The sequence below is a fragment of the Budorcas taxicolor genome, chromosome 2, assembly GCF_023091745.1.
Source record: "Budorcas taxicolor isolate Tak-1 chromosome 2, Takin1.1, whole genome shotgun sequence".
Lineage (NCBI taxonomy): Eukaryota > Metazoa > Chordata > Mammalia > Artiodactyla > Bovidae > Budorcas > Budorcas taxicolor.
Window position 1 is genome coordinate 16,134,040 of NC_068911.1, and position 23,944 is coordinate 16,157,983.

Here is a 23,944-nt window from a genome sequence, read left to right on the forward strand (position 1 = left end):
TTTGTTTCTATGAAACTGGCTACTTTAGATACTTCATATAAGTGCAGCCATACAGTATTTATCATTTTGTGACTGGTTTATTTCACTTAGTATAATGTCCTCAAGTTTCATCTCAGTTGTAGCATGTTGCAGAATTTCTTAATTTTTTGACTGGTTAATATTCCATTGCTTGTAAACACCACATTTTCATTATCCATTCATTGGTCCACCGATACTTGGGTTGCTACCACCTCTTGACTATTGTGGATAATGCTGCTATAAACACGTGTGTGCATAAATATCTCCTTAAGACCCTGCTTTGACTTCTTTGGAGTATATACTCAAAGAGGAGTTGCTGGGTAATAAATTATATTTTTCAATTTCAGAGGAACAGCTATACTGTTTTTGGTGGCACAGTGGTTAAGAATCTGCCTGCCAATGCAGGAGATGCACAAGATGGGGGCTTGATTCCTGGGTCGGGAAGATCCCATGGAATAGGAAATGGCAACCCACTCCAGTATTCCTGCTTGGAGAATTCCATGAACAGAGGAGTCTGTCAGGCTACAGTCCATGGGGTCACAAGAGTTGGACACACTGAATGACTGAGCATAGCTAGTTCACCTCTGGACTTGATGGCTTCTTATAACCAAATCACAACTAGCTATACTAATCATTGAAATTTGTTCGCTTTTTGTTGTTTTCAAATTATGTATGCTCTGTGTCTCTCTGCTGTGCTGTGCTTAGTCGCTTAGTCATGTTCGACTCTTTGCAACCCCATGGACTGCAGCCCATCAGGTTCCTCTGTCCGTGGGGATTCTCCAGGCAAGAATACTGGAGTGGGTTGCCATGCCCTCTTCAAGCGGATCTTCCCAAACCAGGGATCGAACCCAGGTCTCCCTCATTGCAGGCAGATTCTTTCCTGACAGAGCCACAAGGGAAGCCCTGTGTCTCTCTGCTGTACTATAATCTTATTAACATTACTAGCTATATTACTTATAGCCTATTTATTTTATAAGATTGTTGCCTCTTGCATTACCTAATGTATAACCAGCTTCCCTGGTGGCTCAGAGGTTAAAGTGTCTGCCTGCATTGCAGGAGATCTGGGTTTGATCCCTGGGTCAGGAAGATCCCCTGGAGAAGGAAATGGCAATCCACTCCAGTGTTCTTGCCTGGAGAATCCCATGGATGGAGGAGCCTGGTGGGCTACAGTCCATGGGGTCGCAGAGTCGGACACGACTGAGCGATTTCACTTCACTTCTTGCATTGCCTAATGTATAACCAGGCCTCCAACAGAATTAATGGTGTCTAAACGTCTTGAGGCAATTGATCATATATATAACTCTATATTAAATAATTCGAACAGTGTGACTCTAGGTATGAAGAAGCACCAGGGGAAAACATTTCCTGGTCCTAATCCAAAAATAGCACATTGGGTGGCTGATCAATAAAATCCTCCTCTGACCTAGAAATGAAAATTCCTGGTGCCATGGGACAAATTGATTATGAAATGCCTCTTAAACCTAACTTGAATTTATGACCAAGAGGGGCCCCTCTATGGGGGGTGGGGTAGGCCCTGTATGAGAGTTCCCTGTGGCCAAGGGGTTAGGATTCCAGGCTCTTGCTTCTGTGGCTAGGGTTCAATTCCTGATGGGGGAACTGAGATCTCACAAGCCTAGGGGGGTACCCCCGCACACCAAGAGGGCGGGGCCCTATGGAGAGGGAAGATATCCTGCTATTCATGCCATAATGTTGGCATGAATAAATGAATAATGAATTAATGAATTAATAAACCACAAATGTTGCCCGCCATCAGCCACTAAAACCGCCAAGTCCCCCTGTCCCTGTCCTAATGGGCACCCTGAGGTGAATTCAAGACGGAAAAATACATGAAACATTCTATTCTTTAGATACTGGGCTATAGTTACAATAAGTTGCATATCTAAAGAACATTTTCAACACGTTCCGATGCTCTTCCAACAGAGAAAAGTACAATATCATCAATTTGAAATGTCGGCGTTTTTTGTGATCAGCAAAAATCTTTTGATTATTTCCAACACATATTTTTTGTGGAAATATTTCCAACAAAATCTGCTATATATACTGGCTCCTTCCTCGGAGCAGTTCCTCAGAGCTATCGGAGAGAATATAGTCCTCAGTTAAGGTCCCTGAATAAAACTCAACTCGCAAGTTTCAGGCTGGTGCGTTTTTCTTCAGTATCACAAAATCTTTGTTCCTTCTGCTTACTAGCAAGTACCCTCTGACTTTTTCCTCATCGGTAGAACCAGGATGATAAGCATCACTTCACACAGAAGTAGCAAAAAATAAATGTTGAAATGTGTAATATGTTGGGCGTGGTACCTGCGTACAGGAAACACTAATATTAATTCCCTTCCCCAAAGGGCAATAAGGAACTAACCCACTATCAGAAGAGAAAGCCAGGAAAGACAACCCAGGGAAATCGCGGGCCCCGGTTGGCCAGAGTGGCTCCGTCGCTGAAATCCTTCCCTGCCTCGGCTGGGCTGCACCTCTAGGGAACAGGGGACCGTTCCTGACCCCGACGGGTTCGCCCCTTTCCGCCTCAAGACTCCTGGCAGTCACCCGACCCGAGGGTCCAGCTTATCTGCCCTTACGCTTCCCTTGGCTTCGTTCAAACAGGCCGCTTTCGGCCTCATCCAATCAGAATGCTCGATCTTCGGCCGCTGCCCAATGAGCGCGTGGAACGGGGGAAAAAAGGGCGTGAAGCCCAATCGCAGCGCCATCACACTTGAGGGCAAAGAGGTTAGGCAGCCGGCATGGCGCTCCGGTCAATAAAATCGATAGCTGGAAGCTGCCTGTGTTTCAGGCAAAGGCGGTGCAGTAGCGGCGCCGCCATTTTCCCCGAAGGCATCTTCCGGTGCCTTTCACCCAAGTTCGGGCAGGAGTTTCCTGAATAACAGCGAAAGGTTTCCGTTAGCCCCGCAGGCGGCTGATTCCGGTTCCCGCCGGGCCTCCCCGGCACGCTCCGCACGGGTCCGGCGGGGGCTCCCATATCCCCGGCCCCTCCAGCGCCCAGGGGCCGACGCTGGGACGGGCAAGGCCGTGGTGCCGGCTTCTCGGGTCCAATGGCGCGGCCTTCGCCTCCGCTTCCTGTGCGGGGACCAGGAGAGGCCAGACCCGGCCGGAGAAGGGGAAGGAGACCGAGGGCGGTGAAGTTCGGGGACGTGGCCTTGTACTTCTCCCGGGAGGAATGGGGGTGTCTGCGGCCCGCGCAGAGGGCCCTATACCGGGACGTGATGCAGGAGACCTACGGCCACCTGGGCGCGCTCGGTGAGGCCCGACCCAGTCTGCTTCCGCGGCCCGAAGGGATGGAGGAGCTGGGGGTGGGAGGAAGCAGGGAGTCTAGAGGTCCAGGGTCCTGGCCTGCGACCACGTTGTGTCAGGGGAGGAGGACGGGAGCTGGGCAGATGATGCCACCGGGTAGATCAGTCTACCCAGGATTGTGTATGAGCCGGGCCTGACTGGTTCTCCTTCCCTCAGGCTGCGCAGGTCCCAAACCAGCCCTCATCTCCTGGTTGGAACGAAATACTGATGATTGGGAAACGGCTGCCCTGGATCCACAGGAGTGCCCAAAAGGGGTAGCAGTCCAAAGAAGTGAGTGGAAAATGCCTCTGGAGGGCTTGCAGCCTCTAATGACTGTGTCCAGAGTTTTTCGGTGCCGAGGGGTAGCTATGACCCAAGCTGGAATGCTCCATTTACTGTATTTACTTTCACAACTTCAGAGTTTTTTTTCTCTGTGATGGTGTCCAATCCCTGTTGTCAATTTCTAAACTGACCACATGCAGTTGTCTGTTGTGTAAATGGATCAGTGAACTTTTAATAAGAGTTACCATCCTCTTGGGGCTTCCCAGGTGGCTCAGTGGTAAAGAATCCATCTGCCAATGCAGGAGACCCTGGTTGGATCCCTGGGTCAGGAAGATCACCTGGAGAAGGAAAAGGCTCTCCATTCCAGTATTCTTGCCTGGGGAATCCTATGGACAGAGGAGCCTGGTCGGCAACAGTCCATGGGGTCCCAAAGAGTCAGACATGACTGAGCAACTAAACCTCCACTTCCAACACCCTCTTGCCTCCTTCCCAGGACTCTGCCTCCAGCCTGTTTTAAATTGGGCTCTAAGACAGCCTATAGGGCTTCCCTGGAAGCTCTGAAGGTAACGAATCTGCCTGCAATGCAGGAGACCCAGGTTCAATCCCTGGGTCAGGAAAATTCCCTTGAGAAGGGCATGGCACCCCACTCCAGTATTTTTGCTTGGAGAATTCAGTGGACAGAAGAGCCTGGTGGACTGTGGTTCATGGAGTCGCAAGGTCAGACAGGACTGAGCAGCTAACACTGAGAGTACCTATACCTCTTGAGTTTTCCAGGTTTGGATTGAAAGGATGAGGGAAGAGTGGTCTGGCATGCACTGGCCTCTTTTTGCCCTTCTGGCCAAGTGACCCTGATCAGTGCAGGAATCTTCAGCCCTCAGGATGAAGTAAGGCTCTGATTAAGGCCATTCAGGTAACTGGAGTTTCTTTGCCAGGTTCTCTAAGAGCAGGGATTTTTCTAAGTTTTGACATACTTCCTTGCTTAAAACTTTTCAGTTTTTGCCAAGGCAGTTGTCAAATGGTTGGCAGTTACATGTAAGTCAATTGGGGAATTTGGTGAAAATACACATTTCTGGACCCTATCCCAGAACTATTCATTTACTCATATAGATGTGTGTGTATGTGTGTGTGTATTTTCAATAGCCCCAGTTGATTTGGCTGTGTATTTAGGTTTGGTTCCCAGAGTGTGGTCTCAGACAACCAGCAGCAGCAGCACCATCACTTGGGAGTGTATTGGAAAATGCAGAATCCCAGGCCCCACCTTAGACCTGCTGAATCCCAAACTGGGAGTAGGGCCCCACAGTCTGTTTCATACCCGCATGCTCAGTCGCTGGGTCGTGTCCAACTCTGCGACTCCATGGACTGTAGCTCGCAAAGCTACTCTGTCCATGGGATCCTCCAGACAAGAATACTGGATTCGGTTGCCATTTCCTCCTCTAAGGGGTTCTTCCCAACCTGGGAATTGAACCCTCATCTCCTGAGTTTCCTGCATTAATAGGCAGCTTTACCACTGTGTCACCTGCGAAGCCCTAATGTGTTTCATTAAACCCTCCAAATGATTAGGATCACAATAAAATGTGAGAAGCATGGACTTAGAGGGCCTTATGACCTAGTTACTGCCAGATCATACCTCATTTGTTTTCATTTCCTGCCTTAAATTTAACCTCTTCAAAAATTTTTTAGTTTTTATAGTCAGGTTAATCTTTCCAAGAAACCTTCCCTGACTTCTCCAAGCTGGATTAGGGGCTTCGGTAGTACCCTCCATATTCTGGAGTGGTATGTCTCACTTGGTTGGTTGTCTGTGTCGCTAACACTCCTTGAAGATGGTGTTGAGTCTGTTTTATAACCTGTAACACTAATAGGAAAGAGTAGAAGCCCAGTATTTGTTAATTTCTCCTTTGTGTTCCTGTAGAAACCAGAAAGAAGAATGAAGAGAAGGAAGTATTCCCACCTAAGGAAGCGCCCCGAAAGGGGAAGCGTGGTCGGCGGCCCAGCAAACCCCGCCTGATTCCCCGGCAGACCTCAGGAAGTCCCATCTGCCCTGACTGTGGTTGTACCTTTCCCGATCACCCAGCCCTGCAGAGCCACAAGTGTGCCCAGAATCTGAAAAAGCCTTACCCTTGCCCGGACTGTGGGCGCCGCTTTTCCTACCCGTCCCTGCTGGTCAGTCATCGGCGGGCACACTCTGGGGAATGTCCCTACGTTTGTGACCAGTGTGGCAAGCGGTTCTCCCAGCGCAAGAACCTCTCCCAGCACCAGGTCATCCACACAGGCGAGAAGCCCTACCATTGTCCTGACTGCGGCCGCTGCTTCCGGAGGAGTCGGTCCTTGGCCAATCACCGGACCACGCACACGGGTGAAAAACCCCACCAGTGCCCGAGCTGCGGGCGTCGCTTCGCCTACCCCTCCCTGCTCGCCATCCACCAGCGTACACACACCGGAGAGAAGCCCTACCCCTGCCTGGAATGCAACCGACGCTTCCGCCAGCGCACTGCCCTGGTCATCCACCAGCGCATCCACACGGGCGAGAAGCCCTATCCGTGCCCAGACTGCGAGCGGCGCTTCTCGTCCTCCTCTCGCCTGGTCAGTCACCAGCGGGTGCACTCCGGGGAACGTCCCTACGCCTGCGAGCACTGCGAAGCCCGCTTCTCCCAGCGCAGCACACTGCTCCAGCACCAGCTCTTGCACACGGGAGAGAAGCCGTACCCCTGCCCGGACTGCGGCCGCGCCTTCCGACGGAGCGGCTCCCTCGCCATCCACCGCAGCACGCACACGAAGGAGAAGGAGAAGCTGCACGCGTGTGATGACTGTGGTCGCCGATTCGCCTACCCCTCACTGCTAGCCAGTCACCGGCGCGTCCACTCGGGCGAGCGGCCCTACGCCTGCGACCTGTGCTCCAAGCGCTTTGCCCAGTGGAGCCACTTGGCTCAGCATCAGCTCCTGCACACGGGGGAGAAGCCCTTCCCCTGCCTGGAGTGTGGCCGCTGCTTCCGCCAGAGGTGGTCTCTGGCGGTCCACAAGTGTAGCCCCAGCGTCCAGAACTGTGGCCCTAGATCTGCCATAGGGGCGCCTAGCCAGAAAGGCCAGGCCCTTTAGAAGGGGAGGGACTGTGTAAGTTCATTTCACTTCATGGAGGGGGCCCAGAAAAGGGAAGGAGCCCCCTGATCATACAGATCAGAGTCAGAACTAAACCCTGTTGCTATACAGAGCTGAAGTTTAGTGTATTCTACCATGCTGGCTGCCTTAATACATGTATCTAGAACAGACAGCCTCAGGAAGGAGAGGGGACATTATGCGGTAAAAATTTTCCAACCTGCCCTGTCCTAAAGGACTTGCTCTGTGTGGGGTATCAGGCTAAAGGTTCTCCCCATCTCATTTAGGGGCTGTGTTTTCTAGTTTGTGCATGCAGTCAGGAGGATCCCATTCATGGGGTGCAAGATCTTCCCCCTCCTCTGCCTCTTCTTCCCTGCTAGGTTTAAGACAAACTTGGTTTAGCCCCCTTTTGACAGTATTCCTGCCAAGTGATCTGCCCTTTAAAACCTCCCTTAATGCAGCTCACTACCTCACAAGGCGGGTCCTTTCACTGTGGCATAGCTCTGACCTTTAGAAGGCCCTTACGTACTACATTCTCCTTCCCTGGAAGCCTTGCCCAGAATATGTTTAAAACTTGATCTACGCGGCAGCCCTTCAGAAAACTTAATCACAGATATGTTTCCATGTTTTCAGGTTCAGTTCAGTTGCTCAGTCGTGTCTGACTCTTTGCAACCCCATGAATCGCAGCACGCCAGGCCTCCTTGTTTTCAGGTTAAATAGCATTAATTTGGTCAATCATTCCTAAAAGACAGGCTTTCAGTTCCCACACATGATCTCTCCCCAGGCAGGTCCTGGTTTTTCGATGTCTTTTTAAAAGAGTCATACAAAATAAGCCAGCATCATAGTGTGCACTATACCTCCTTGGTCTGGACTTGTTTGAAGAGGTCTAGATTGTACTGGATTGGAGGTGGTGACAGTGTACCAGGGCTTTATTGGGTTGCAGACACCTATATATCTAAGCTGTTTTTTTAAACCACATGCTTAAGTCTTCTGCACCCTGCGTTTGGAAGTTTGGTTCAAGGTAGGTCTGGGACATAAGCACAGGTGAGCTTTGGGAGACTGATTTTAAGGAAAAGCAGGGTGGGGGAGCTGTGGTCTAGCAGCAAGAAGTAAAACCAGGACCAGCTTGTACTTTATCTGGTGGATTTGAATTTCTTGGGAACTGGGTTTCACTCCCCCGATTCTCATGAGAATAAGGAAACACTAGTATAGAACCTTCTGTTGATTCCTCTGTCAGCATCTTTCATGAAATGAGGCAAGGCAATTCAGGAAAGTTAGAAAGTTAGATAATTGAATATGAAGCAGAAGTCTAGTCATCAAGTTGTGTTCGTGTCTGCCTCCCTCACAGAAGCTCCATATGGCAGCAGCAACATGTTTTAACCTTTGATATGCCTTCATGGCACCCATCCCTAAGTAGGTGCTCAGTAAAGCTTTACTGAATTAATTAAACAAGGCCTACCACTTGGCCTTGGGGAGCTGCACCAAATTGGAATTTCCAAACATGATGTATAGTCCAACCCTTGGAGTCTTTGATCCTCCTATCCTGCTTCTTCCCTCATGTCTTCTGCCATCAGCCCCAAGGGTGTGTGGCTGGGGCAGAGTGTTTGTAATTACCTCTGTTCTGGTTTTTAGCAAGTTGAATTGTAACTGTTTCTTCTTGGATTGATGGGCTACCCCAAAGCAGAGGTCATATCAGATTGGGATTCATTAAAATGTCTGATGAGTGACTATGTTTCTTGTAGAATTATTGTTTATAAAATATAAATCTAGTTCCTTGACTGAGGAGACATTTTTATAGTTCTAATAGAAACCTTGCCCTTCCCTAGCAGAGACCTACTAGAATTCTGCCTCACCTTCTGTTGTAGAACTGATTATTTTCCCTACTTTTATCACCAGGCTAACCCAACTATTTCCTTTCCTAGGAATTTTAGAAATTTCTTTGGACCTCAATTGTAACTCATAAAATTTCAGAGCTGTTGGTAGGCAGTCCCAGTATGTGGTGTGTAGAGGGCTGAGATGAGACAAGTTCTTAGGTTTACCTCATCAGTCCCAGGATCCCAACTTCAGCTGGTTGATCTAGCCAGTGGGAGAGTTTTTGTTTTTGGCTGTGCCATATAGCTTGGGGGATCTTAGTTCCCTGACCAGGAACCGAACCCATGACCCTTGCAGTGGAAGCTTGGATTCTTAATCACTGGACCGTCAGGGAAGTCCCTGTAGTCAGTTGTTGCTCCCAGTATTCTTCCAAGTAATTCTCTCTTCTGCTTCTGATAGTTAAGAGTCTGTTACTTGTGACCAAAAGAATGAACTAATCTACAACGCCATTATGGGTCTGTCTCCCATCTGTCTTTATGCCTATGTGTGGGCTATGAAGGAAGACAATTACAATGCTGCTGAGAGGAGCCAGCCTTTCCACTTTATCCTCAGCTGAACTTTAAACATCACTGTCTTTCATAGGTCCCAAACCACTGACTGCCTTCTCTTTCACTAAGAAAACAGGGTGTCAAATAAGAACTCCCTTAACATTCCACTATATTGTCACTCCAAAAGTTCTGTGTGATCACTTGTTCCTAGTTGCTGTCAGGGGAGGCCCCTCATACAGTGCTTCCCAGTACAGGTATGCCTGGATTTCCTCTACTTCTGCCCCCTCATGGACTTTGCTCCATCTATTATTCTCTAAGTTTTATAGTTTCAGAGTCTTTTTTTTTTTTTTAAAGGTACAAACATACCTTAAAAAAAAATTCATTATTTATTTGGCTATACCAGGTTTTAGTTGTGCATGCAGGCTCTAGTTCCCTGACCAGGGGTTGAACCTGGGGCCTCTACACTGGGAGTGGAGTCGACACCTGGACCACCAGGAAGTCCTAGTTTCAGAGTCTCTTTTCTGAAACATACATACCAACCTATAAACATGCTAAAATCTGTCTTTAAAAACAATAAATTTCCCTTGGCCTCTGTCCTAATCTATTTTCAGCTAAATTTCTTGAAACAGTAGTCTACATTCACTGTATCTACTCTGTTTGTTCTTTGGCCTATTGCAATAGTATTCTAGCCACTTTGTTGAGCATGTATGATGTGCTGTGTACTGTGTTAAGCACTTTATATACATTCCTATCTGTAGTTCTTAAAAGAACTCCATAAAGCCAGTGTTAGGAAATGCTCCTCCTTGGGACTCTCATGTTGTAAAACATCTTGTTGAGTATGCAAAAATGCAAGGCCCTGTCTTCAACAAATTCTCAGATTTGTGGCAATTCCAGAGCTGGAGCCTTTTGATAGGAGGTTGGGCCCCCGTGATGAAGGACCTTGTTACATTGGCAAAGACATGCTGTCTTCCTACTCTTTACCAAATATACCTGCACCCATTTACCAGGATGGCTGGACATGGGAGAAGGAAAGTAACTAGAATTTTCAGGGTTCTAATTCTTAAGAGATCCAAATGAAAGAAATTTTATTAAATAAGAGAAAATGTTCTTCCAGAAGTTAACCCTAATAGTTATGATTAATTGATTTTCAACAAAGGTGCCAAGACAATTCAAGTCTCAATCTTTTCAACAAATGGTATTGGGACATCATAAGAAAGAAGTTGGACCTCTAATCATATACAAAAATTAACTCAAAATGAACCCCAGAACTAAATGTAAAAGCTATAAAACTTCAAAGGAAACATAAGTATGTTTGTGATTCTGGATTAGGAAATGGATACTAAGCTATGACACCAAAAGCACAAGTGATAAAAGAAAAAACTGATTGATCATCAAAATCAAAATTTGGGGGGAGCTTCCTGGTAGTCCAGTGGTTAGGACTTTGGTGGTTTCACTGCTGTGGCCTGGGTTCAATCACTGGTTGGGGAACTAAGATCCCGTAAGCCATGCAGCACAGCCAAAAAACCCCAAAATTTTAAAAACCACTTTGTGCTTCAAATGACACCTTGAAGAGAATGAAAATCCATAGACTGGGAGAAAGTATTTGCAAATCACAGATCTGAAATGGAATTTGCATCCAGCATATATTTTGAAAACTTTTACACTGATACCAAAGACAGGCAAAGACACTACGAAAAAATTACAAATATCCTTTGTGAATATTGACATAGAAATCTTGAACAAAATATGAGCAAACCAAAGCAATACATTAAAATGTTTATATACCATGACCAAGTGGGATTTATTCCTGGAATTTGAGAATGCGTCAACAGACAAAAAATCAATGTGATATGTCACCTTAATAGAATGAAGGAAAAAAAACCCAGATCATCTCAATTAATGCAATAAAAGAATGACAACATTCCACATCTTTGCACAATAAGAACACTTAATGAACAAGAAACAGAAGGAAACTCACTATGATAAAAACCATACATGAAAAACCCATAGCTAATAACATACTCAGTGGTGAAAGACTGAAAGTTTTTCCCCTAAAATTAGGAACAATGTCTGCTTTTGCCACTTCTAGTAAATATTATATTAGAGGTTCCAGGCAAAGCAAGTAGGCAAGAAGAAGAAATAGGCATTCAAATTAGAAAGGAAGAAGTAAAATTATCTCTGTTCACTGACAACATGATCTTACATCTAGAAAACCTAAAGATTACACACACTAAGAGCTAATAAATGAATTCAGCAAAGTTTCGAGATACAAAATCAACACACAAAAATCAGTTGCAATGAACAATCCAAAAAGATAAGAAAACAACTCCATTTACAATAGCATAAAAAGAATACTTAGGAATAAATGTAACCCTGAATCAAAGTCTCAATGGTGATGAAGCTTTGAAACTAGAGAGGTGGTGGTTATACAACGTTGTGAACGCACTAAATGCTACCTGATTGTACACTTTAAAATGGTTAATCATGTTTTGTCCAGACAATACCCAGCTTGCTTCTCTTTCTCTTTTCCTCCCAACATTTTACTTTTAGAATTTTTCAGTGAACACCCATATACTCATCAACTATTCTCTACCCATTAGCATTTTACTATTCTGTTCTTTACTATTCCAGTCCATTTTATTTTCTGATGCATTTCAAAGACATTGTCATCATCAGTACACTTCGCCCCTAAAAATTCAGCATGCATGTCGTCAACTAGAGCTGAGTATCTGTTTTACATATTTTTGAGTCAAACTTACATAAAATGCACAAATTTTAAGTGTATTTTGCTGAGTGTTGACAAATGCACCCATCTGTCTAACCCAACCCCCTATCAAGATACAGAACACTATCATCATCCTAGAAATTTCCCTCAGGCCCTTACTTAGTCAATCCCAACCACACCCCACCAGAGACAACTACTGTTGTAATTTTGTCCTGACCATACATTCATTTTCCATTATATAAAACTTCATATAGCTGGTATCACAGAACATATATTCTTTTGTCTAAGGCTTCTGTCATTGAGCATGATATCTTTGAGAACTGCTTCTCTTTTAAATCTCCAATTTTTGAATTCAGAGCTAGGAGGATGCTCCCAGACCCATTAAAAAAGGCAAAACTATATGTGCTGAAATTGAGCAATTCAAAACAGATATAAAGTGAAAGGGGGAAAAAAGCAGTGAAGTGTGATTCATATGGTACTTGTGGAAAAAAAAAAAAAGATGTAAGCTTTTATATGCTTAAAATAACTCAGGAGGAACACAAGAAACCGGTTATAGAAGTTGCCTCAAGGGATGGGAAAAACACTAGAGAAGAGATTTTTTTGGTGAAAAACTGAAGCATAATACACATACAAATAAGTTCACATATCACAGGTGTACAGCTCAGTTTTCACAAACTGAATACATCTGAGTATCCAGCACTTAAAACAGGAATCAATCTGTCAGCACGCTAGAAACAAAAGACAACCCTCTATCACAATTCTTTCGTTGGGGGGGGGGGGCGGGGGGCTATGCTGGGTCTTCCATGCTCTGTGGGATTTCTCTAGCTGTGCGGTATAGGGGCCACTCTCTACTTGCCGTGCTCAGCTCTCTCACTGGAGTGGCCTCCCTTGTTGCGGAGCACAGGTTTCAGGGCATGCAGGCTCCAGTAGTTGCAGCTCTCAGGCTCTGGAGCACAAGCTGAATAGTTGTGGGCTTAGTTGCTCCAAGGTATGTGGGATCTTCCTGGCCCAGGGACCAAACCCGTGACTCTTGCATTGGAAGGCGGATTCTTTACACTGAGCCACCAAGAAGCCCGCTTCTGTTGTTTATACTCTGGTTTTTTGGCCATGAAGCATGTGGGATCTTCTGACATTTTAACTGTGTCTTGGTGTAGGTCTCTTTGGGGACATCGTGTTTGGGACTCACTGCTTTCTGGACCTGGTTGTCTGGTTTCTTTGCCAAACTAGGGAAGTTTTAAGCCGTTATCTCTTCAAATAGGTTTTCTGTCCCTTTCTCTCTCTCTCCTCCTTCTGGGACCTCTCTAATGCAAATGTTCATCTGCTTGATGTTCCCTCAATGGTCCCTTAAACTATCCTCATTTTTGTTTTGTTTCCTTTTCTTCTATAATTGAGATTTTACTGGTTGTTTTGAGGATCAATACACAGATGTTTCAATTTGTACACAATTCTTAAGGTACATACTAAAAATCTAAAAAAATCATTTAGTTGTGATTATTTTCTGAACAGTTATTCCAGTGACTTTCCAGCTTGAAATTTAGAGGCAAGTTTTCCTTAACAGGATGTGCTTAGTCACTCAGTTGTGTCTGATTCTTTGCAACCCTATGGCTCCTCTGTCCATGGGGGTTCTCCAGGCAGGAATACTGGAGGGGGTAGCCTATCGCTTCTCCAGGGGATCTTCCTGACCCAGGAATTGAACCAGGGTCTCCTGCATTGCGGGTGGATTCTTTACCAACTGAGCTATCTGGGAAGCCCCCTCTACACTCTATCCAGTCTTAAGTTTCTCTAACACAAATTTTCCTACCAGGGGAGTTTACTAATATCTAACCCTTGACATTTACAGAAGAAATGCCACATTCAAATTTGCCACTATGCAAAAAATGTTCATTGAATGGAATTTAATGGATTGAACTCATAAAATGACTTGCTGTCATTTTGTCACAAGAAAAATGCTATCACCAGTAAGAGTGTTCCTGACCTAGGAAGCAGCAGCAAATAAGTCACCTTGGAGCATAATTTGCCATAAATGACAAGATACATAACTGTAAAACCCTATTATCATAGTGTACTTACACATATACATTTACTGATGATATATAATATAAACAATATCCTACAAGCACAACATACTGTAACTGAATTACTAAACTATCTCCACCAAGAGGAAAAACACTACCTCATCAACAATGGTAAAAAAAGAGCAAAGCAGAAGCACAATTACACTAAAAAACCATTAAGGCTCCTTCTATCCTTATGTTCCATGAAAAATACAACCCAATGATACTGCAAAAATGATAAATATAACCTGATCAAATTTTGAACAACATTCTCACACTAATTTTAAAGATAGGATTGCTTTTATCACTTAGATTTCTTAAGATTTCAAGAGGAATAACAACACTACATGTAACGATCAAGAGTTCAATCCAATTATAAATATATATATATAAATCCAATTAGAAATATATATGCACCAACACGGCTATGGATGGAGGTTCGTGACATTGTACTGGAGACAGGGATCAAGACCATCCCCAAGAAAAAGAAATGCAAAAAAGCAAATGGCTGTCTGAGGAGACCTTACAAATAGCTGAGAAAAGAATAGAAATGAAAAGCAAAGGAGAAAAGGAAATATATACCCATTTGAATGCAGAGTTCCAAAGAATAGCAAGGAGAGATAAGAAAGCCTTCCTCAGTGACCAATGCAAAGAAATAGAGGAAAACAACAGAATGGGAAAGACTAGAGATCTCTTCAAAAAAATTAGAGATACCAAGGGAACATTTCATACAAAGATGGGCACAATCAAGGACAGAGATGGTATGGACCTAACAAAAGCAGACGATATTAAGAGGCGGCGGCAAGAATACACAGAAGAACTGTAGAAAGAAGAATCTTCACGACCTAGATAATCACGATGGTGCGATCACTCACCTAGAGCCAGACATCCTGGAATGTGAAGTCAAGTGGGCCTTAGGAAGCATCACTACGAACAAAGCTAGTGGAGGTGATGGAATTCCAGTTGAGCTACTTCAAATCCTGAAAGATGATGCTGTGAAAGTGCTGCAGTCAATATGCCAGCAAATTTGGAAAACTCATCAGTGGCCACAGGCCTGGAAAAGGTCAGTTTTTATTCCAATCCCAAAGAAAGGCAATGCCAAGAATGCTCAAACTACTGCACAATTACACTCATCTCACACACTAGTAAATTAATGTTCAAAACTCTCCAAGCCAGGCTTCAGCAATACATGAACCGTGAACTTCCAGATGTTCAAGCTGGATTTAGAAAAGGCAGAGGAACCAGAGATCAAATTGCCAACTTCCGCTGGATTCATCAAAAAAGTAAGAGAGTTCCAGAAAGACACCTATTTCTGCTTTATTGACTATGCCAAAGCCTTTGACTATGTGGATCACAGTAAACTGAAAAATTCTGAAAGAGATGGGCATACCAGACCACCTGACCTGCCTCCTGAGAAATCTGTATGCAGGTCAAGAAGCAACAGTTAGAACTGGACATGGAACAACAGACTGGTTCCAAATAAGACAAGGAGTATGTCAAGGCTGTATATTGTCACCCTGCTTATTTAACTTATATGCAGAGTACATCATGAGAAACGCTGGGCTGGAGGAAGCACAAGCTGGAATCAAAATTGCTGGGAGAAATATTAATAACCTCAGATATGCAGATGACACCACCCTTATGGCAGAAAGCAAAAAAGAACTAAAGAGCCTCTGGATGAGAGTGAAAGAGGAGAGTAAAAAAGTTGGCTTAAAGCTCAACATTCAGAAAACTAAGATCATGGCATCCGGTCCCGTCACTTCATGGCAAATAGATGGGGAAACAGTGGAAACAGTGTCAGACTTTATTTTTGGGGGCTCCAAAATCACTGCAGATGGTGATTGCAGCCATGAAATTAAAAGACGCTTACTCCTTGGAAGCAAAGTTATGACCAACATAGACAACATATTAAAAAGCAGAGACATTACTTTGCCAACAAAGGTCCATCTAGTCAAAGCTATGGGTTTTCCAGCAGTCATGTGTAGATGTGAGAGTTGGACCATAAAGAAAGCTGAGCACTGAAGAACTGATGCTTTTGAACTGTGGTGTTGGAGAAGACTCTTGAGAGTCCCTGGGACTGCAAGGAGATCCAGCTAGTCCATCCTAAAGGAGATCAGTCCTGAGTGTTCATTGGAAGGACTGATGTTGAAGCTGAAACTCCAATACTTTGGCCACCTGATGCGAAGAGCTGACTCACTGGAAAAGACCTTGATGCTGGGAAAGACTGAAGGCAGGAGAAGGGGATGACAGAGGATGAGATGGTTGGATGGCATCACCAACTCAATGGACATGAGTTTAGGTAAACTCCGAGGGTTGGTGATGGACAGGGAGGCCTTGCGTGATGCGGTTCATGGGGTCGCAGAGTCGGACATGACTGAGTGGCTGAACTGAATGGGTTTCCCACACGGCTTAGTGGGTAAAGAACCTGCCTGTCAATCACTCTCACCTGGAGAGTCCTATGGACAGAGGAGTCTGGCAGGTCACAGTCAACAGGATAGCAAAGAGTCCGACACAATCAAAGCGACTGAGCACGCATGCACGCACGCATGCACGCACGCATGCACCCAACAAAGGAGCACCTCAGTGTGTAAGGCAAATACTAACAACAATAAAGGGAGAAATCAACAGTAACAGAATAATAGTGGGGGACTTGACTACCCCACTTTCACCAATGGACAGATCATCCAGACAAAAAATGAATAAGGAAACACAGGCCTTATATGAAAAGAGCTGGACTTAAATGACATTTAAAGAGCATTTCATCCAAAAGCAGCAGACTACACATTCTTCCCAAGTGCACACGAAACATTCTCCAGGACTGACCACATGGTGCACCACAAGGCGAGCTCTGGTAAATTTAAGAAAATTGAAATTAGACCAAGCATCTTTTCTGATCGCAATGCTATGAGATTAGATATAAACTACAAGAAAAAAACTCTAAAACACAAGCACATGGTGGCTAATCAATAGGCCACTAAATAATCAATGGGTTTCACTGAAGAAATCAAAAAGGAAATTAAAAAAAGACCTAGAGATAAATGAAAATTAAAGTACAGGGGTCCAAAACCTATGGGATGCAGCCCAAGCTGCTCTAAGAGGAAGGTTTATAGCAATACAACCTTACTTCAAGAAACAAAGAGAAATCTCAAATAAACAACCTAACCTTACACCTACAACAACTAGAGAAAGAAGAAAAAATTCCTGGTGGCTCAGAGGTTAAAGCGTCTGCCTGAAATGCAGGAGGCTTGGGTTCGATCCCTGGGTTGGGAAGATCCCCTGGAGAAGGAAATGGCAATCCACTCCAGTACTCTTGCCTGGAGAATCCCATGGAGGGAGGAGCCTGGTAGGCTACAGTCCATGGGGTCACAAAGAGTTGGACATGACTGAGCGACTTCACTTTCAAAGTTAATAGAAGGAAAGAAATAAAAAAGATCAAAGCAGAAATAAATGAAATAGAGACCAAGATAACAACTGCAAAGATCAATGAAACTAAAAGCTGCTTCTCTGAAATGATAAAATTGATAAACCTTTAGCCAGACTCATCAAGAAAAAAAAGGGAGAGAACTCAAATCAATGAAGTTAGAAATGAAAAAAGAGAAGTTACAACTGACTCCACAGAAATACCAAGGATCCTAAAAGACTACTACGAGCACCTGTATGACCAATAAGGGATTAGTCTCCAAAATTTACAAACATCTCATGACATCTAACAGTTAAAACAAACAACCCACTCAAAAAATGGGCAGAAGACCTAAGTAGATATTTCTCCAAAGATGACATACAGATGGGCAACAGGCACATGGAAAGATGCCCAACATTGCTAATTATTAGAGAAATGAAAATCAAAACTACAACGAGGTTATCACCTCACATCAGCCAGAATGGCTTTCATCAAAAAAGCCACAAACAATAGATACTGGAGAGGGTGTGGAGAGAAGGAAACCCTCCTACACTGTTGGTGGGAATGTAAATTGTTATAGCCACTATGGAGAACAGTATGGAGGTTCCTTAAAAAACTAAAAACAGAACTACCATATGACCCTGCAATCCCACTCATGGGCATATCTCCAGAGAAAAACATGATCTGAAAAGATACACGCACAATGGAGTCTAAGACATGGAGGCAGAGGAAGCAACCTAAATGTCCACTGACAGAGGGCTGGGTAAAGTAGATGTGGTACATATATACAATAGAATATTACTTAACAGGATACACCTACCAATATCTTCAAATGTTGATATGTTGTTACATCATAAGTCCCACTAATTCACAATTTAGTATCATATACAATACATACTCAAGGTTTTCAAGTGTTCATAGCACATAACAAAGTTACTAGGAAAATTGGACTACCATGACCCAAGACGTTACAGAGTGCACAAAATTCTGACCACAGAGCCAAGATCAAGGAGTGGTTTGCTTTGGGAAACAATTCTACCCAAAAACAACAGGGAAAGAGAAGAAATTTAAAGTGTTCAATGAGACTGTCCTGGCAGTCCAGTGGCTAAGACTCCATGCTCCCAAAGCAGGGGGCATGGGTTTGATCCCTGGTCAGGGAACTAAGATCCTTCATGCTGCGTGTCAGAGCCAAAAAAAAAAAAAGTGTTTAAGACATTAAATGCACTGCTGATTCCAAATCGCCATTTAATATGCTTCCCAAATTCAATATAATAGTATTTCCCGGTTTTGCTGATGCCAAATCACCATTTAATATGCTTCCCAAATTCAATATAATAGTATTTTCTGGTTGTACCGAAAAAAAAATAAACCAACCAGCAAATAATTTCAACTCTTAAATAAAAAGTATTTACAGCAGCAACATGGATGGAGCTAGAGATTGTCAAACTGAGTAATGCCAAGGAAAAACAAATATCATATGATGTCACTTATATGTGGGATCTTAAAAAATGGTACAAAAAAACTTACAAAACAGAAACAGAGTCACAGATGGAGAAAACAACCTTATGATTAGGGGTGGGAGGGAGGGAGGGAGGGATAAACTGGGATTGACAAAGACACATACTATATATCAAATAAATACCACAGTATACAGTATAGTACAGGAAACGCCACTCAATACTCTGGTTTAGGCCTATATAGGAAAGAATCTAAAACAAGACTGGATATATGTATACCTAATTCACTTTGCTGTGCACCTGAAACTAACACAACAGTGTAAATCAACTATGCTCCAATAAAAAAAGTACTTGCACTTTAAAAATGAAGTAGGATTTCTACTTTCTTAAAAATACTACTGGAGCTACTAAAAAACTTTGCATTTACAAAATAATTGATAAAAATATTCCTCTGGATTGTTTGAGAAGGGACCACTGATAGACTAGGGTGTGTGATATTAATCACACGTAACTTCTTTCTTTCCTTGTTTTCAGTCTCTCCATTTGATGCAGGTAAATCTTTAGTCTCTTGGGTGGCCATTTCCACCTGTTTTCCCTTTGCTCCCTTTTGCCCTTTTGTATCTGAAGATTCATCCTTTCCTGTTGCCTTCTTTGGCTTTGTTTCCACTTTGGCAGGAGTAGATTTAGTTGACAACCTCCCAGGTCGCCTCTTGGGCTCCTCCTTCCCCATCCCTGATGAGGAGTTGACCTTCCTCTGGGGCACCCTGGCAGCAGAGTGGGCACGTGCTGGGAGTGGTGAGAGGAGTCTGGAAGCTGGTCTGCCTGCCCACGGCTGCTCCTTCCCCTGCCGGAGCAGCTGGGACACCTCATGGACCCTATTCTTGTTTTTTTTTGTTTTATTCTTTTTCCTTTTTGGTGTTCTGATTGAGAGACTTTTACTACCCTTGTCACCCAGATCACCGGTCTGTTTTTTTCCCTTCTCTGACTTCCTGCTGGTTTCCACTAGTGTATTTTGGTGTCAGTAAACGAATTCAAAAGTTCTAAATCTTTCTTTTTTATAGTTTCTAGCCCTTTGCTGAAGGAGGCTTGCAACTCGCCTAGGCTTTTGGTGATTCTCTCATCAAGTTCATCCAGTTTTCTACTGAGTCTGATGAACATCTTTACAACTGTTATTCTGAATCCTCTGTCTGGTAAGTTTCTTATCTCCTCTTCATTCAGTTGTTTTTCTGAGAGATCCTATTTGAAAGATATTCTTTGAAAGACATTTTGTAGTTCCTTCATTTTGCCTAACTCTGTGTTTTTTTCTACGTATATCAGCTTTGTCGCCCAGCCTTGAAAGAGTGGCCTTATGTAGGAGGTGTCCTATAGGGTCCAGTGGTGCAATCTCCCCTGGTCAACAAAGCCAGGTGTCCCAGGGTATCCCCTGTGTGGGCTGTGTGCCTCCTGTGATGGATGGACAGCAGTTGTTGCAGCTGTGTTGGTGAGTGAGATTGGTCCCCAGGCAGACTTGGCTGTGACTGCTGCAGATGGCCTTAGTAGGTCAAGCTGGTCCCTGGCCCAAATGTCTACGGGCTCTGGATGAAACTGCTGTGGGGAGGGGGTGCTGGTGTATAGGTGGCCTCTTGAGTTCTCAGGGGAAAGCAGGGGCAGGGCAGGTGGTGTTAGTTAGGCTGATGGAGACTGATTGAAATGGTGCTCAGCAGTACCACGCCAGCTACGTGGAAAGTAAAAACAAATGCTGTCTGCCAGCACTTCCGTCCCTAAAGTTCCACTGGACCGCTGCCCCTCTGGTGCATACCCTGAAATTAGTCAATGAGTCAATGACTCTCTTTCTTGCATGGCCCAGGCACTTTTCAAACTGCTGCCTCTGTGATGGACTTTGGAGCAAGTGAGTTTCTTTGTGAGTCCTTTAAAAGTGGAGTCTCTTCCCTTTCCTACAGCCCCTGGGCTCCTCGAGATGGGAACCCTGCTGATTTTCAAAGTCAGCTGTTATGGGCACTCAGCTTCCCAGTGCAGGTTCCCCCAGGCTGGGGAGCCTGATGTGGGACCTGGACCCCTGCTCCTCAGGGGTACCTCTGCAGTTGTGATATCTCTCCTGTTTGTGGGTTGCCGCACAGGAGTGTGTGGGGGTGGTTCTCACTAGACCAGGACTCTGAGCCTCCTACCTTTCTTAATGTGGCCTTTTCCTTATACCCTTAGCTGTAGAAAATCTGTCTGCTACTCTTCAGGTCAGTTCTCAGAGGCAGCGGTTCTATATGTGGTTGTAGTTTCGGTGTGTCCTCCACCAGCTTGATATGAAACTGAACAAAATTTTTAAGAGATGGTCTGCTTCATTCCCCAGTGTTATTAATCATTTATGAGCTGTAATTTGAACACAGGTTTTCAGATCGAGGCCTGTCCAGTTAGTGTTATAATTACAATAACAACTACAAGCTCCTATTTATTGAGTACTTACTTTGGGCAAGGCTCTATCCTAAGCACTTGGCTGAAATTAAGTTCAACCTAAACGAGGGCTAGAAAAGGACTCTGGAATCGAGCTCTGCTGCCCCTTGAGCAGTCACTTGCCCCGTCACTTAGTTTCAGTGTCTGTAAAAGGGGAGACATCTGAGACCTTGGAGCATGGGCCAGATCAAATACCTGAGGAACCTATTTCCACAGCCCAAGGAGCCAGTCCTGCCCGAGTACCAGGGCACAGTGCAGTTCAGTTCAGTTCAGTCGCTCAGTCGTGTCCGACTCTTTGCGACCCCATGAATCGCAGCACGCCACAGCGTTGGGATAAGCCTCCCTCCACTCCCTTACCTCCAGAACCCGCCTCAATCTTGCCCTTGGGCTTTTACACACCTCCAGTTTCCGGAGATCTCAAGAGATCTCAAAAGAGCAGCAGAAAGGAGTACCTTTACTCCGTCAGAACCTCTCTCTTAGATGCCAGAAAAGCCAGATCAAGAGCGACCCCACGGCCTTTCAATGCCGATCACCTTCAGCTCTGCCGTTACTGTACTCTCGGCCTTTTAAACAAACCGCCCCGGAAAGTCCAATCCGAGTCCTTCCCACGGCGACCCGCGCTGTCCAACCAACGCACGTTATCTATAGCCAGGGTTAAGCCTCCTTGTACGTAGAGGACCGATTGAAAAAAGCCCGGATGTTGACGTCGGCGAGGCGCCATCCTAGTTAAGGGCAGCGCCATCCTAGTTAAGGGCAGGCCTGTGGGCCCTTCTGGCCTTTTTGTGAGGCCGGGCGGAAACAGCTAACAGCATTTCCACATTTCCCAGAAGCCTCTCTGCGAAGCACAGACGTTTCCCGTGGTGCTGCCCCCGGTCCCGTTGAAGGTGGCAGATGTGCCCTGGGAGGCCGGGACCCAGCGGACGAGGGAAATCAACCGAGGGGCCGGGAGCTTCGACGGATGTGGCCGGGTACTTATTCCCGGAGGAGTGGGGATGTTTTGCGGCCCGCCCAGAGGGCCATGAACCTGGACATGATGCTGGAGACTTACAGCCTCCTGGCCGCGCTCCTTGCGGCCCCGGCGGCTCGGCGAGGACGCAGTACTCTGTGGGAGGGGAGGACTGATGTGCCCAGAGGCGAGTGGGTTGGAAGTGTGGGGCACTGGGCAGGCGTCCTCAGCTTGCCTCTCAGGTTCTCAAGGGAGGCCAGTGTTTCCCTTTGAAGTGAAGTGAAAGTCGCTCAGTTGTGTCCGACTCTTTGCGACCCCATAGACAACTATACAGGCCATGGAATTCTCCAGGCCAGAATACTGGAGTGCATTGGGTAGCCGTTTCCTTCTGCAGGGGATCTTCCTAACGCAGGGATCGAACCCAGATCTCCAGGATTGCAGGCAGATTCTTTACCAGCTGAGCCACAGGGACCCTTCTAGGAGGTAGTTAAGACCCCATACCTGCTTCTACCCCTTGGTGAAAGGAGAGGTGCCGGCTCAGGATCCAGATCTCAGCTGCTGTTAGCAGAGAGGAGAGAAATATAAACGCCTCCCCTACTCTGATCCTTTGCACACATTCCCTTCTCCAGAGCCCCTCCGTGTCTCCCTGAATCTCATCTCCAGAAAGCTTCCTTTCTCACCGTACAGTGGCCCAAGTGAGTGAAAGTCGCTCAGTCATGTCCGACTCTTTGCAACGCTATGGACTGGAATAGGTAGCCTTCCCTTCTCCAGGGGATCTTCCTGACCCAGGAATCGAACCGGGGTTTCCTGCATTACAGGCAGATTCTTTACCAACTGAGCTATCAGGGAAACCCTGATATAACGGAAGCTATCCGGGGAAGCACAATGGCCCAAGAGAACACCTAAATTAGGACTAGTAGCACTCTTGGGTGGAGAAAGCAGTGGCAGTCCACTCCAGTACTCTTGCCTGGATGGAAGAGCCTGGTAGGCTGCAGTCCATGGGGTCGCTAAGAGTCTGACTCGACTTCACTTTCACTTTTCACTTTCATGCATTGGAGAAGGAAATGGCAACCCACTCCAGTGTTCTTGCCTTGAGAATCCTAGGGACGGGGGAGCCTGGTGGGCTGCCGTCTATGGGGTCACACGTTGTCAGACATAACTGAAGCAACTTAGCAGCAGCACTCTTGGGACTGCATTGCTGCCATCTCTTAGGAGGGCACCTTCAGCCACCTGCTGTTAGTGTTCAGCATGAAGGCTGAACTCACTTCCTTTTAACTTTTTATTTTGTAGTGGCTCAGGTGGTAAAGAATCTGCCTGCAAAGCAGGAGACCCAGGTTCGATCCCTGGGTCAAGAAGATGCCTGGAGAAGGGAATGGCTACTCACTCCAGTATTCTTGCCTGGAGAAGAATTGTAGCCTGGCGGGCTGCAGTCCAAGGGGTCGCAAAGAGTGGGACACAATTGAGCGACTAACACTTTCAGTTTCATAGCAGATTAACAATGTTGTGATAGTTTCAGATGGACAGTAAAGGGACTCAGCCATACATATACATGTATCCGTGCGTGCCTGCTAAGTCGCTTCAGTCGTGTCTGATTCTTTGCGACCCTGTGGGCTATAGCCCCACCCCCAGGTTCCTCTGTCCAAGGGATTCTCAATGGATTGGGTTTCCATGCCCTCTTCCAGGGGATTAAACCAGTGTCTCTTACATCTCCTGCACTGGCAGGTGGGTTCTTTACCACTAGCACCACCTGGGAAGCCCCTAAGTGTATCCATTCTCCTCCAAACTTCCCTCCTGTCTAGGCTGCCACATAACCTGGAGGAGAGTTCCCTGTGCTCCACAGGTCTATCCATTTTATTTTATTTTATTATTA

The 23,944-nt window shown here is 45.4% G+C and overlaps 1 protein-coding gene across 1 annotated transcript; it reads left to right on the plus strand.

Moving 5' to 3' along the window:
* The first annotated feature begins 3,008 nt into the window (after nucleotides 1–3,008).
* On the plus strand, nucleotides 3,009–8,410 carry LOC128043890 (zinc finger protein 689). Its single transcript, XM_052636306.1, has 3 exons — nucleotides 3,009–3,285; nucleotides 3,496–3,609; nucleotides 5,510–8,410. Exons 1-3 carry the CDS (start codon nucleotides 3,081–3,083, stop codon nucleotides 6,691–6,693), a joined length of 1,503 nt encoding a protein of 500 aa, XP_052492266.1. The 5' UTR covers nucleotides 3,009–3,080; the 3' UTR covers nucleotides 6,694–8,410.
* Nucleotides 8,411–23,944: the final 15,534 nt, after the last annotated feature.